This window comes from Oncorhynchus gorbuscha, linkage group LG16 (assembly GCF_021184085.1).
Source record: "Oncorhynchus gorbuscha isolate QuinsamMale2020 ecotype Even-year linkage group LG16, OgorEven_v1.0, whole genome shotgun sequence".
Lineage (NCBI taxonomy): Eukaryota > Metazoa > Chordata > Actinopteri > Salmoniformes > Salmonidae > Oncorhynchus > Oncorhynchus gorbuscha.
Window position 1 is genome coordinate 41031576 of NC_060188.1, and position 14250 is coordinate 41045825.

Here is a 14250-nt window from a genome sequence, read left to right on the forward strand (position 1 = left end):
TTTCATAAGCTGAAATAAACGACCCCAGAAATGTTCCATACGCACAAAAATCTTATTTCTCACAAGTTTTATGCACTATGCCAGTGGAAGGGAGAAATGTAGCAGGTGACCCAACTATGATTTCCCATTGTAGCCAATTAAGTTGCAGAAATTCTGAAATTCTGTCACCGATTTGGTAACATCGTTTTGAGTTTGAATCACTTAATAATTCCTAAACACAATTGATATTAGTAAAAACACTAATTGGTAGGTCTAACTTTACTTGTTACTTCTGTGAACTTTCATTATCCTCCCTCCTCATGAGGGAGATCATTTAGAAAAACTCACATATCTTTAAGACATTTTGGTAGAGGTTGACCGATTAAGATTTTTCAACGCCGATACCGATTATTGGAGGCCCCCCCCCCAAAAAAAAAGCCGATACCGATTAATCTGACAATTTTTATTTATTTATTTGTAATAATGGCAATTACAACAATACTGAATGAACACTTATTTTAACTTAATATAATACATCAATACAAATCAATTTAGCCTCAAGTAAATAATGAAACATGTTCAATTTGGTTTAAATAATGCAAAAACAAAGTGTTGGAGAAGAAAGTAAAAGTGCAATATGTGCCATGTAAAAAAGCTAACGTTTAAGTTCCTTGCTCAGAACATGATAACATATGAAAGCTGGTGGTTCCTTTTAACATGAGACTTCAATATTCCATTAATATAGTATTTATAGGACTATTTCTCTCTATTCCATATGTATTTCATATACCTTTGACTATTGGATGTTCTTATAGGCACTATAGTATTGCCAGTGTAACAGTGTAGCTTCCGTCCCTCTCCTCGCCCCTACCTGGGTTCGAACCAGGAACACATCGACAACAGCCAACCTCGAAGCATCGTTACCCATCGCTCCACAAAATCTGCAGCCCTTGCAGGGCAAGGTGAACAACTACGCCAAGTCTCAGAGCGAGTGACATTTGAAACGCTATTATCGCACACCCTGCTAACTAGCTAGCCATTTCACATCGGTTACACCAGCCTAATCTCGGGAGTTGATAGACTTGAAGTTATAAACAGCTCAATGCTTGAAGCACAGCGAAGAGCTGCTGGCAAAACGCCCAAAAGTGCTGTTTGAATTAATGCTTACGAGCCTGCTTCTGCCAACCACCGCCCAGTCAGACTGCTCTATCAAATGTCAAATCATAGACTTAATTATAACATAATAACACACAGATATACGAGCCTTTGGTCATTAATATGGTTGAATCCGGAAACTATCATTTCCAAAACAAAACGTTTATTATTTCAGTGAAATATCGGAACCGTTCCGTATTTTATCGAACGGGTGGCATCCCGAAGTCTAAATATTGCTGTTACATTATTGCTGTACAACCTTCAATGTTATGTCATAATTACTTAAGATTCTGGCAAATTAGTTCACAACAAGCCAGGCGGCCCAAACTGTTGCATATACCCTGACTTTGCGTGCAATGAACGCAAGAGAAGTGACACAATTTCACCTGGTTAATATTGCCTGCTAACCTGGATTTGTTTTAGCTAAATATGCAAGTTTAAAAAATATATACTTCTGTGTATTGATTTTAAGAAAGGCATTGGTGTTTTTGGTTAGGTACAGTCGTGCAACGATTGTGCTTTTTTCGCAAATGCACTTTTGTTATATCATCCCCCGTTTGGCGAAGTTGGCTGTCTTTGTTAGGAATAAATAGTCTTCACACAGTTCTCAACGAGCCAGGCGGCCCAAACTGCTGCATATACCCTGACTCTGTTGCAAAAGAAGTGACACAATTTACTTAGTTAAAATAAATTCATTTTGGCAGGCAATATTAACTAAATATGCAGGTTTAAAAATATATACTTGTGTATTGATTTTAAGAAAGCATTGATGTTTATGGTTAGGTAGTCCTTTTTCATGAAAGCGCTCGGCATCGATTATATACAATGCAGGACATGCTAGATAAACTAGTAATATCATCAACCATATGTAGTTAACTAGTGATTTTGATTGATTGTTTTTTACAAGATAAGTTGCTAGCTAGCATTACACTTATCTTGGCTTCTTACTGCATTCACATGACAGGCCGGCTTCTCGTGGAGTGCAATGAGAGGCAGGTGGTTAGAGCGTTGGACTAGTTAACTGTAAGGTTGCAAGATTGAATCCCCGAGCTGACAAGGTAAAAATCTGTTGTTCTGCCCCTGATCAAGGCAGTTAACCCACCGTTCCTAGGCCTACATTGAAAATAAGAATGTGTTCTTAACTGACTTGCCAAGTTAAATAAAGGTGTAAAAAAATAAAAAATGTATATTAAAAAATTGGTTGTCCAAAAATACCGATTTCCGATTGTTATGAAAACTTGAAATCGGCCTTAATTAATCGGCCATTCCGATTAATCGGTCGACCTCTAGTTTTTGGTAAATGTATTTCAAGTCAATGTTTCTTAAACTTACAGAATGCAGAACAAAATATCCTAAACTAAATATAAGTTTTGATATTAGTTGGCAGGGGTCTTTACTTTATTATTGTGTTTTAATGTACATCTTCTGTAATCCCTTTTTAAGACTTTTTCTGGTAAATGTTTTATAAGACAGATTTTATATCTGTCTGACAATAAATCAAAGCCTTTGCTTATTGCATTTTTAGGATGGATAACGATTCAAAAATGTATATATGCCTTAATTTATCAAACATATGGACTCATAGCTTTCATTTGACACCCAATTTGCCACCCAATTTGATAACCAATGCTCCTATGAACTTCACATGTTGGTGCTCATGGGTCCTTTTACATGGAAATGCCCTCATCCTGACAGTGGACCAGTGGGCACGTGTGGGCAGTGGGCAGTGGGCAAGTCTTTCTCGTGAGAAATTCCAGATCAATGGAGTGAACGGTGAAATCGCATTTATATTATTACAGATACCAGTGCTACGGTGTACATTAGCACTATTACAGATACCAGTGCTACGGTGTACATTAGCACTATTACAGATACCAGTGCTACGGTGTACATTAGCACTATTACAGATACCAGTGCTACGGTGTACATTAGCACTATTACAGATACCAGTGCTACGGTGTACATTAGCACTATTACAGATACCAGTGCTACGGTGTACATTAGCACTATTACAGATACCAGTGCTACGGTGTACATTAGCACTATTACAGATACCAGTGCTACGGTGTACATTAGCACTATTACAGATACCAGTGCTACGGTGTACATTAGCACTTGGAAAGGACATATTTTTGTCAAGGGTGGAACTTAGATTTCCACCTCTCACTAACAAGAGAGGTCATGCAGCATTGCAGATGTCAGAAATTCCAAAAATATATTTAGAGAGAAATAGTTGTTAGAATTCTCTGAGAATTTCTTAATTGCATTTAGCTGAAAGGTTCTGTGGCTGTACCTTTGATCTAGTAGGCCGGTGTTGAGTGTTGTTGTCCAAGTAGACATGCCATGGTGATAATCTCACACAAACATAGTATTAATAGTTAACACAGTCAGCTATACTCGCTGAGAAAGCAGCACATGGTGCATGCCCCATTTCCTGTATGTTTTCATTGGCAGGAAAAAGCTACGTCAAATTTAGGTTGGATTTTTGACTCCCAGCTCTAGGAGGAGGAAATAGAGCATGATAAATGACATTTTATTTCTATTAAGATAACAAATATGTTTTTATTTAAATTTTAGGAGTTATTGAAAAAGCAGACTACTGAAGAAGCTTAGAAAAGAAGGCAGAAAATGACCTGAATTATCAGAAGTGAAAGATTAAGCTAAATGTGTCCGTATCACTCCCATTCACCTGGGTCCACGCTTCAGTTTCCAATGCCAAATGGATTCCTATAATTTCCACTTTGAGAGAATGAGCAACCTGGACCTGCACCCTCTGAGCCTACCATTGAGTCGGCTCTCCCCAGCCAAGTCCACTAGCAGCATCGACCAGATCACCCACCAGCACGGCAAGGGCGACTCGGCCTACAGCTCCTTCTCTGGGGGCTCCAGTGCCCCAGAATATCCGTCCCCCCTCCTTTCAGACGACCTCCAGCACCACAGCCTGCACTACACAGACCTGAAGTATGTGAAGGCCATCTACCACCCCAACGTCCTCGACTCTGACGCCAAGAGCATGGATCAGCTCTACCGCTCGGTGGAGGCCATCTCAAATCAGTACCGCCACAACGATGGCTGCCTGAGTGCTTCACAGTACTGTGATCAGAATCAGGAAATGCTACCGCCCCCTCCTCCCCTGCCGCCTCCACCCCCCGCCCGCATGGACAGCTTCATAGCCACCAGGAACTTGGAGAACTGTAGGGCACAGCACGGCTCCGAGGGCCAGCTGGCAGACATGCCACCTCCACGGCCCCAGACAAATAATTCTGTTGCTGCCTGTCTCAAGCCTGACCTAGTCTATGGCCACCGGGCTTCACAGCCCTATCACAGGGACCCAGTCGACCCTGACCACACAGTTAATAACACTGAGCAACAAAAGTCAGCAAACATCTTAAGTGGATCACCCCCTCACACGAGTCAGCCTGAGCAGCCCAAACAGCAGTCCGGTAGCGGCGATGGCGGGCACTTGGAGGGTCAGCGCAAGAGGGCGCACTTGGCCCATGGCTCCCTCATGCCGGAGCAGCAGCGGTCCGCCAGTCCCTGGCATGTGGCACAGAACATGGTCAACAGCAGCATCCAGCACAAGGGCCAGTTCTACTTCGTTACAGGTGTTTGTAAGTCCAGTCTGAAGCATGGCTCTCTGTGTGTGCCAGAGGCGGGCAGTGAGAGCCCTGTGCCAGCGCCAGTGGAGACCCACAGGCTGGTGGAGATGGAGAGTTCACACAACACCATGGACAACATGTTTAGGAACACCCAACAGATGCAGCACAGCACCCATGACACCGCAACAACCAATGACAGGGAGTTTTACACCAAGAGTCAAGATGAGGAGAAACTGATTCAGAGTAGAATTTCATACGGCCCCTCTCACATTTCAAACCAGGGCTCGCGCAGTTTCGATGCCTTAGAACAAAGTCACAAGGTCCAGAGCAGAGTTATCGGCAGGCATCACAGCCCCAACCACCACATCTTCTACTGTGGCCCAGAGGAGAACTGTCCTCCATTATCAAACTTCCACAACCTGGTAGTCCCTCCACCAATCAGCATGGAGCAGGCCAACCACCACAAGAGATACAAACAGGTCAAGAGAGGGAGGAGGCAGCTATTAGGAGACGTTGCCAGTGAAAAGATCAACAAGGAAACCACCCCGCTTCTGTACCACCTCACTGGAGCCAACAGGGTGGCGCTGAGTTTGCACAAGCCCGAAAAGGACATTGAGGTCAGTGTGAAAAGTAAAGATGCAGGCCGGAACACCACCCCCATTAGCTGTAGTGATACGACACCACGGGGTGAAACATCCAAGGAAGAGAGAGTGGAGGCTACCTCCCACCCCTGCAACACCCAGGATGATGCCTTCACGAAGTACTACAAGGAGAAACTGAAGGACGCCCAGTCTAAGGTGCTCAGAGAGACCTCCTTTAAGAGGAGGGACCTGCAGCTGTCCTGGCCCCACAGAGTGAGGCAGAGGCCTGAGCTCAGGCCCACAATACTTCACACGGTCTCCTCTTCACAGGACTCTGAGACCTCAACAGACACACTCACCCCCTCCCCATCACACTCCGAGGGGACCGATGAGGAGAACATAAAGGTGACGGGGAAGGAGGTTGAGAAGGTGATAGAGAGCGTGGTGGTGAAGGACAGTGAAAAGGAAAACGGGAGACCAGCGAATGTTGCCCAGCCTCAGGTGCCTCGTATCAGGGGAAGGAGGCGCCTGACTCCAGAGCAGAAGAAGCTGTGCTACTCAGAGCCGGAGAATCTAAACCAGCTGGGTGACACACCCTCCCACCACGCAGCCTGCCGTTCCCTGGGCAACGAAAGTGAAGGAGGCCTGCTAGTGCTCTCAAGTGAGGAGGGGGAGCTGGGAGAACAGGGCCTGGTGGCAGCTAGGAGAAAGATGTTTGAAACCAGAGGCAGGGCCATGTCTGCCTCCAGCCTCTCCAAGACATCCCTGAAGCACCTCCAGCACAAGGCCCTGGTGGCCTACATGGAGCGCAAGACAGGACACAAGGTGGCTGAGTCCCAGCAGCCCAACCCTCAAGCCTCTCAAGTCCCCAGCCAGAGGCACTCCACGGCTGGGAAGCCTTCTGACTGGGATCCCAGGCCTCAGTCTGGGAATAAAGAAGGCCCCAAGAAGAAGCTGCACAGGCCCCACTCCGCTGGTCGCATCCTGGACTCAACCTCCAGCTCGATAAGGTACTCGCAGTTCAGCTCCAGCTCCACCCAGGCCCGAGGTTATTCCCAACAGGCCAGCTGGAGAGAGTTACCCAGCCACTCTCAGGGGAAGTCTGCCTCTGTGGAAAGTCTTCTGGACCAGCCTGAACCACCTGAGTTCTTCAGAAATCGTTCCACCTCAACTCCCCACGCATTTCAGGTAAGCCTCATCATCATCGTCATCAGAACACTAGCCTCACTCACCAGGCTTTAATGGTATTTGTAGAATTTCATAGAATTTTATGGAGGCCCATGTCACTTTTCTGAATGTACCACAATAAATGTTCAAAGGGTGTTATTAATGTTGATTATTGGTATGTGTTTGGCTACAGGGTCACAACTACATGAATGATCCTTCACCAGTGAATACTCTGGACACTTCCAGGTATGTTGCCCTCACTAGTTTATTGGGAAAGTGGGAGTATCTGTGCCTGTAATGTTTACTGTAAACCATGTGTGTTGTACACGGATGCTTGCTCAAACTTGATTTACTGCGGCATTGAAAGGGAAAACACATACAATGCCTTCAGAAAGTATTCACACCCCTTGACTTTTTCCACATTTTGTTGTTACAGCCTGAATTTAAAATAGATTCAATAGAGGTATTGTGTTTCACTGGCCTACGCACAATACCCCATAACGTCGAAGTGGAATTGTTTTTAGAAATGTTTACAAATTAATTAAAAATGAAAAGCTGAAATGTCTTGAATCAATAAGTATTCAACCCCTTTGTTATGGCAAGCCTAAATACAATGTGGACACCCCTTAAAATGAGTGGGTTCAGCTTTCTCAGCCACACCTGCAATCTCCATAGATAAACATTGTCAGTAGAATGGCCCGTACTGAAGTGCTCAGTGACTTTCAACGTGGCACTGTCATAGGATACCACCTTTCCAACAAGTCAATTCGTCAAATTTCTGCCCTGCTAGCTGCCCCGGGTCAACTGTAAGTGCTGTTATTGTGAAGTGAAAACGTCTAGGAGCAAGAACGGCTCAGCCGCAAAGTGTTAGGCCACAGAAATTCACAGAACAGGAGCGCCGAGTGCTGTAGCGCATAAATATCATCTGTCCATGGTTGCAACACTCACTACAGAGTTCCAAACTGCATCTGAAAGCAACGTCAGCAGAGAAACTGTTCGTCTGGAGCTCCATGAAATGGGTTTCCATGGCCGAGCAGCCGCACACAAGCCTAAGATCACCACGTGCAATGCCAAGCGCCGGCTGGAGTGGAGTTAAGCTCGCCGCCATTGGACTCTGGAGCAGTGGAAACACGCTCTCTAGATTGATGAACCACGCTTCACAAATCTGGGTTTGACGGATTCCAGGAGAACGCTACCTGCCCGAATGCATAGTGCCAACTGTAAAGATTGGTGGATGAGGAATATTGGTCTGGGGCTGTTTTTTTGTGGCAACAGTTTGGGGGAAGGCCATTTCCTATTTCAGCATGACAATGCCCCCGTGCTCAAAGCGAGGTCCATACAGAAATAGTTTGTCGAGATCAGTGTGGAATAACTTTACTGGCCTGCACTTAGCCTTGACCTCATCCCCATCGAACACCTTTGGGATGAATTGGAACGCCGACTGCGAGCCAGGCCTAATTAACCAACATCAGTGCCCGACCTCACTAATGCTCTTGTGGCTGAATGGAAGCAAGTCCCCACAGCAATGTTCCAACATCTAGTGGAAAGCTTTCCCAGAAGAGTGGAGAATGTTATAGCCGCAAAGGGAGGACCAACTCCATATTAATGCCATGTAGTTCAAGTCATATAATAAGTTGCATGGATGACTACCTCATCTCTGTACCTCACACATACAGTTATCTGTAAGGTCCATCAGTTGAGCAGTGCATTTCATACACAAATACAACCACAAAGACCAGGAAGGTTTTCCAATTCCTCACAAAGAAGGGCACTTATTGGTAGATGGATAAAAAAAACAGACATTGAGTATCCATTTGAGCATGGTGAAGTTATTAATTACACTTTCGGTGGTGTATCAATACACCCAGCCACTACAAAGATAGAGGCGTTCTTCCTAACTCAGTTGCCGAGGATGCGTCAACAACATTATAGTTACTCCACAATACTAGCCTAAGTGATAGAGTGAAAAGAGAGCCTGTACAGATTAAAAAATATTCCAAAACATGCATCCTGTTTGCAATAAGGCACTAAAGTAGAACTGCAAAGAAATGAACTTTGTCCTAAATAGAAAGTATTATGTTTTGGGCAAATCCAAAATGTCACTAAGTACCACTCTTCATATTTTCAAACGTGGTGGTGGCTGCATTATGTTATGGGTATGCTTGTCATCGGCAAGGACTAGGGTGTTTTTTTAGGATAAAAAGAAACTGAATAGAGCTAACCACAGGAAAAATCATTGAGGAAAACCTGGTTCAGTCTGTTTTCCAACAAACCCTGGGAGACAAATTCACCTTTCAGCAGGAAAATAACCTAAAACACAAGACCAAATATACACTGAATTTGCTTACAAAGACGACATTGAATGTTCTGGAGTGGCCTAGTTACAGTTTTGAAAATCTATGGCAAGACTTGAAAATTTCAGCCTAACAATGATCAACAACCAACTTAACAGAACTTGAAGAATTTAAAATAAATAGTGCAAATATTGTACACTGTGTGCAAAGGTCGTAGATACTTACCCTGAAAGGCACATAGCTGTAATCGCTGCCAAAGGGGATTCTAAAATGTATTAACTCAGGGGTAGGAATGCTTACAGTGCCTCCGGAAAGTATTCAGACCCCTTGACTTTTACAGCCGTATTCTATAATGCATTAAATCGTTTTTTTTCCCCCTCATCAATATACACACAATACCCCATAATGACAAAGCACAAACTTTTTAAAAAAACATTTTTGCAAATGTATTAAATATAAAATAATACAAATAAATATCACATTTTACAGTGCCAGTCAAAAGTTTGGACACACCTACTCATTTCAGGGTTTTTCTTTATTTTTACTATTTTCTACATTGTAGAATAATAGTGAAGACATCACAACTATGAAATAACACATATAGAATCATGTAGTAACCAAAAAAGTGTTCAACAAATCAAAATATATGTTGTATTTTATATTCTTCAAAGTAGCCACCCTTTGCCTTGATGAAAGCTTTGCACAAATGTTTGTGTTGTGCCGCGACACAATCCTATCTCGGAGCTCTTCGGACAATTCCTTCGACCTCATGGCTTGGTTTTTGCTTTGATATGCGCTGTCAACTGTGGGGCCTTATATAGACAGGTGTGTGCCTTTCCAAATCATGTCCAATCAATTGAATTTACCACAGGTGGACTCCAATCAAGTTGTAGAAACATCTCAAGGATGATCAATGGAAACAGGATGCATCTGACCTTAATTTTGTGTTTTATAGCAAATTTTCTGAATATTTATGGAAATAAGGTATTTCTGTCTTTTTATTTTAATACATTTGCAAAATATTCTAATAACCTGTTTTCACTTTTTCATGATGGGGTATTGTGTGTAGATTGCTGAGGATTTTTATTTAATCCATTTTAGGATATGGTTTTAATGTAACAAAATTTGGAGAAAGTCAAGTGGTCTGAGTACTTTCCGAAGGCACTGTATGTAAATGAGATACTTCAGTATTTAATTTTCAATCAAATAAAAAGAAATGTCTAAAAACATGTTATCACATTGTCATTATGGGGTATTGTGTGTAGATGGGTGAGAAAAAATATTTTGAATTCAGGCTGTAACACAACATATTGTGAAATAAGTCGAGGGGTGTGGATACTTTGAAGGCACTGTATACCATGCCAACATTCTATTCTGAGAAGTATATAGACGTAACATCAAGATAAACATTAGACCTACATTACAACTATATTCAGGGAGTCTTTTTCTCTTTTAATCAGCTATGATTAGGGTAAGATAACATACCATATCTGAGAGGAAACTGGCACGTCAGTCTCCAAAGCATCTGAATCTCATCACAATCTCTGTGTTCTTTTTCAGTACTCAGACTCAGAGGCCAGTAGATGAGGAGACGGTGGTAATGAGGAGAGGCCAGGCAATGTCGGTCCCTGAGGGTCAGCGAGTCCGGGTGGTGGCCCAGCGGGGAAAGTCCATGGAGGAGCTGGGTATGTCCCAGGTCAGCCACTCTCTGGTCTTCAATAAGAGCTCTGAGCAGCTGGACCAGCTCTGCAGTAGGCAGATGGGCCCAGGACCAGGCCAGGAGAAGAGGATCGTCTCATTCTTTGGCGAGGGCCAGGAGAAAGCCCAGAGGCAGACCAAGAGGAAGCCCCTCTTCAAGCAGGAATCTGCACCACAGCTGGGCAGTGAGGAAGACAAAGAGGAGATGACTAAAAGCACCAGAGAGTCTAGTGAGTCTGTCTCCCCTGCATGGAGAACCTCGTCTCGGGTCAGGACTCGCTCAGACGGCTCCCCCAGATCATATGACTTTGGCCCCCTCGTTAAAGATGAGATCGAGACCACTGAGCTCTCCTGCGATGTCCCACTCCCACCGTCCCATAACGTTCAGGAGTCCAGTGAGAGAGTGGTCAAGTCTACCTCAACTTCTCCCTCCATACCCACAAATCCCAGGGGCACTAGAGAGAGCAAGACTGGCTCAAGGTAGATGACCATATAATGATAAAGTGACCCTCATTCAGCATATGATATTCTCATCATTTAAATCAATGTTACTGTATAAATGGCTATTTATCACTGTTGATATTATTTGAGTAATTCCATTTTCTAACGTCTTTCTCATTCCAGCAGAGTGAAGAATGCCCGTCCTTTACACCACTCTGTGGTGAGAGAGCAGTCAGTGGACGAGCCCAGTGTGAGTCCCAAGTCCCCTCAGGAAGTCTCCCTGAGCTGTGGAGTCACCACAGACCCCACTCTGTGGATCATACCACCTGAACCAGGGAGCAAAGACGAGGGCGAGGACCCAGCACTTTCTGATCATCTGGCCGAGGGAGAAACTCCAAATCTAGCCCCTGCTCCGGCAGCTTGTGAGCCCCTTACAATTTCCTCCTCCTCCACCACACCAGACCCTGACACTGACACTTCCCAGAGTGGGGAGGGCGAGCAACCAGAGGAAAAAAAGGAAACCAATGTGGTGGAGGGGGAGACCCCAGCAGGCGAGACGGAGAGCCCAGAAAAGACACCCACCACAGAGGAGTCAAAGTGGGAGGAGCTGGTGGAGGAGGTGGTCACAGCGGACCAATCGCTGGCTCGAGTGCTGCACCCGTTGACCAATCGTAAGACGGCGCTGATGCTAATGGAGCGTCTACTGTCGGAGGACACTCTGCTGATGGAGGAGCACTATAAGAAGAAGCAGGAGCAGAGAGACGCTGCAGACAGGTGACTCTCATTATTAGACACATTATACTCTACCGGTTCAGGTGTCTGATGGCCACACCCTCGATCAGCAGGTGCCATGTTACCTGCTGTTATGTCAACGCGCCTAGATATCTGCTTCCAAATTGCACTAGATTGAGAGACACGTGTAAAAGACAATCTCATGGCTAAAGGCCGATGAACATCTTTCCAAGGTTAATCTCATCCATATGCATCACTATCATCAGTATCATGCCCGTGTCTTTTTCCGCTCTCTCTACCTGAAGCTCTGAAGCGGTGGATGACCCTGAAGCACGTCCCACAACTCCTGACGATGATCAAATCCAACCCCAACCAGAGCCACTGAGCAAGGCGGATGTCACGGAGAAGAAGGTCATTATTGCTTTTCAGCTCTGCATTATGTTTTTTGTTGTTGTAATAGAAGTGGGTTTAGTTTATCTCTGCCAGCTGATGATGTCATCTTAATATCATCTGGATGCAGTTTAACTAAGCAGGTTTGGCATCACCTGATGAAGTCTGCCCTGATTATTGAGATGCCAGATAAACTGTCAGACTCTTATCTTATCTCCTGTTTGTTTTGAGCTGACCATAAAGAGCCCAAAAGCACAATGTCATGTATAATGTTCTCTCTCAAACTCACCAATTCCCTCCCCTTCCTACAGAGGCTGCTGGTGGTGTGTATTGAGAAGCGCCTGCGGGCCCTGGAGGAGCCCTGTGGTGCCCTGCAGGTGGAGGTGCATGAGAATGGGGTGCGGGGCGAGGCAGTGGAGGCCCTGGTTCGGGAGCGGTGTACGCCCGTGGAGCTTGAGCGCTACGGCCTGTTCATCGGAGACCTGGAACGCGTGGTCAGCCTGCTGCTGTGTCTATCCTCTCGGCTGGCCCGCGTGCAGAACGCCCTGAGCACCGTGGACCAGCACACAGACGAAGAGGAGAAGGTGAGAGAGATCAAACGTGCAACGTGCGAACATGCTGGTTGAAAAAAAGCACCTTATGTGAGCAATTGTGAGAAATGAAGAGCGATTGTTGATGTTGTTTATTTGATTGATTGCCTTTATTAGGTTTTGTAATGAACATGTTGACAGTGTTTCTCAGCTGGATATGTACTTTTCAGTCAATTCCTAATAAGATGTTATGATTAGACTGAAGCGTACATCACCTGATGTCATGTGATTCCCCTCTGATTATCTCCACAATAGTTTCTTGCTAAATGTTCTAGTTTTGTGTGCTTCAAATTTGCTTCAGTGCCCATGCTAAATTCTGATGTTTTGTTGTTTCCCTGGATCTTCATATTTGTATTCAATGGGCTCATAGTTGAAATATTTCTATGAATTTCACATTGACTGCCCTTTGTATTGAGCGTGTTTTAGTGGCTTGTGTTTTCTGCTGCTATCAGCAGTGCTGGTATTTACAATGAGTCACCGAAACTCCAAACCAGTTTCGATGCAAATTTCTATCTGTCCTGCCCTCTGTCGACAAAAAGAAATACTGCATCACTTTACTGTGGAACTGCAACATGAGCTTACTTGACTGGCAGTTTCTCCATAACAGCTGACCACAAAATGCCTTTCCGTAAACACTACTAGTACACATTGGATAATGTTGAAACATTTAGGGAATAATCCAACCTTTTTTAATCCCTTGGCAGGAGTCTCTGGACAACCGTCACCGTCTGCTGTGCAAGCAGTGGGAGGACGCCAAAGACCTGAAGGACAACCTGGACAGACGGGAGAGGATGGTGTCTAACTTCCTGTCTCGCTGCCTGACGGCCGAGCAGCTACAGGGCTACCAGCACTTCGTCCAGACCAAGGCCTCACTCCTCATCAGGATGAAGGACCTGGACGAGAGGCAGCGTCTGGGGGAAGAGCAGCTGGAGTCCCTGCTCAACACCCTCCCTCCCTGGGGACCACCATCAGGACCCCATCCTAGTATATCATCTCCCCCAGCTGTCCATCAACTCTCTGGGCTTATAGAGCCCTGAATTGCCTCTGCTTCATCAAAAAAAAAAGGAGACCCTCAGACTCCATCTGTCCATATGTATGTATGTATAAGGAATATTTGTGTGCCTTTAGAGGGGTGTAGAAGTTAAGACTACAGTGTGGAATGTTCAGTATATCTATTATCACTATAATTTTATGTCCTTTTCACCTCCGCCTGTGACTTTGAAAAACATTATAAGCTTTAAGATTGTATTCTGGCCTGGAAGTAGTCTTGTTGATCAATCATACTGTACTGTATGTGTCTGTCTGAAGCCTGGTGAGTGAGGATAGCCTGATAAGGTTGCTAAAATACTGTATATCTCAGTCAAAGTAGGTGGTAGATTTAATCTCCTTATGTTTTTTTTGTTTTTTTTTACGCGTTTAAAATGAAGGCACTATAGATGAAAACCAAAAAGGTGAATGGAAAAAAAGCACTTTGATATGTAACTGCACATTTCTGTTTTTTTTTTCTTTTGAAAACACTAAATTCAAAAGCTAAGCCTTACTCCATCCAATGTTGTTTTTTCAACTGGTTTATATAGGACGTTTAGGAAGTTGGTGGCACCTTAATTGGGGAGAACAGGCTCGT

General features: G+C 44.4%; 1 protein-coding gene across 3 annotated transcripts in view; it reads left to right on the plus strand.

Annotated features, from left to right (window-relative positions):
* The window catches only part of shroom1 (shroom family member 1), a 51647-nt gene extending 37957 nt beyond the window's left edge, over window positions 1-13690 (plus strand). For 2 of the 3 annotated variants that reach the window (XM_046306054.1, XM_046306055.1), the window contains exons 2-8: window positions 3712-6502; window positions 6675-6727; window positions 10336-10953; window positions 11098-11688; window positions 11952-12057; window positions 12348-12620; window positions 13331-13690. In XM_046306054.1, coding sequence (XP_046162010.1) covers window positions 3854-6502; window positions 6675-6727; window positions 10336-10953; window positions 11098-11688; window positions 11952-12057; window positions 12348-12620; window positions 13331-13663 — 4623 coding nt within the window. In that variant the 5' untranslated portion in view covers window positions 3712-3853 and the 3' untranslated portion in view covers window positions 13664-13690. The remainder of the gene's footprint in view (window positions 1-3711; window positions 6503-6674; window positions 6728-10335; window positions 10954-11097; window positions 11689-11951; window positions 12058-12347; window positions 12621-13330) is intronic. The other variant, XM_046306056.1, reaches the window with a different exon arrangement.
* Window positions 13691-14250: the final 560 nt, after the last annotated feature.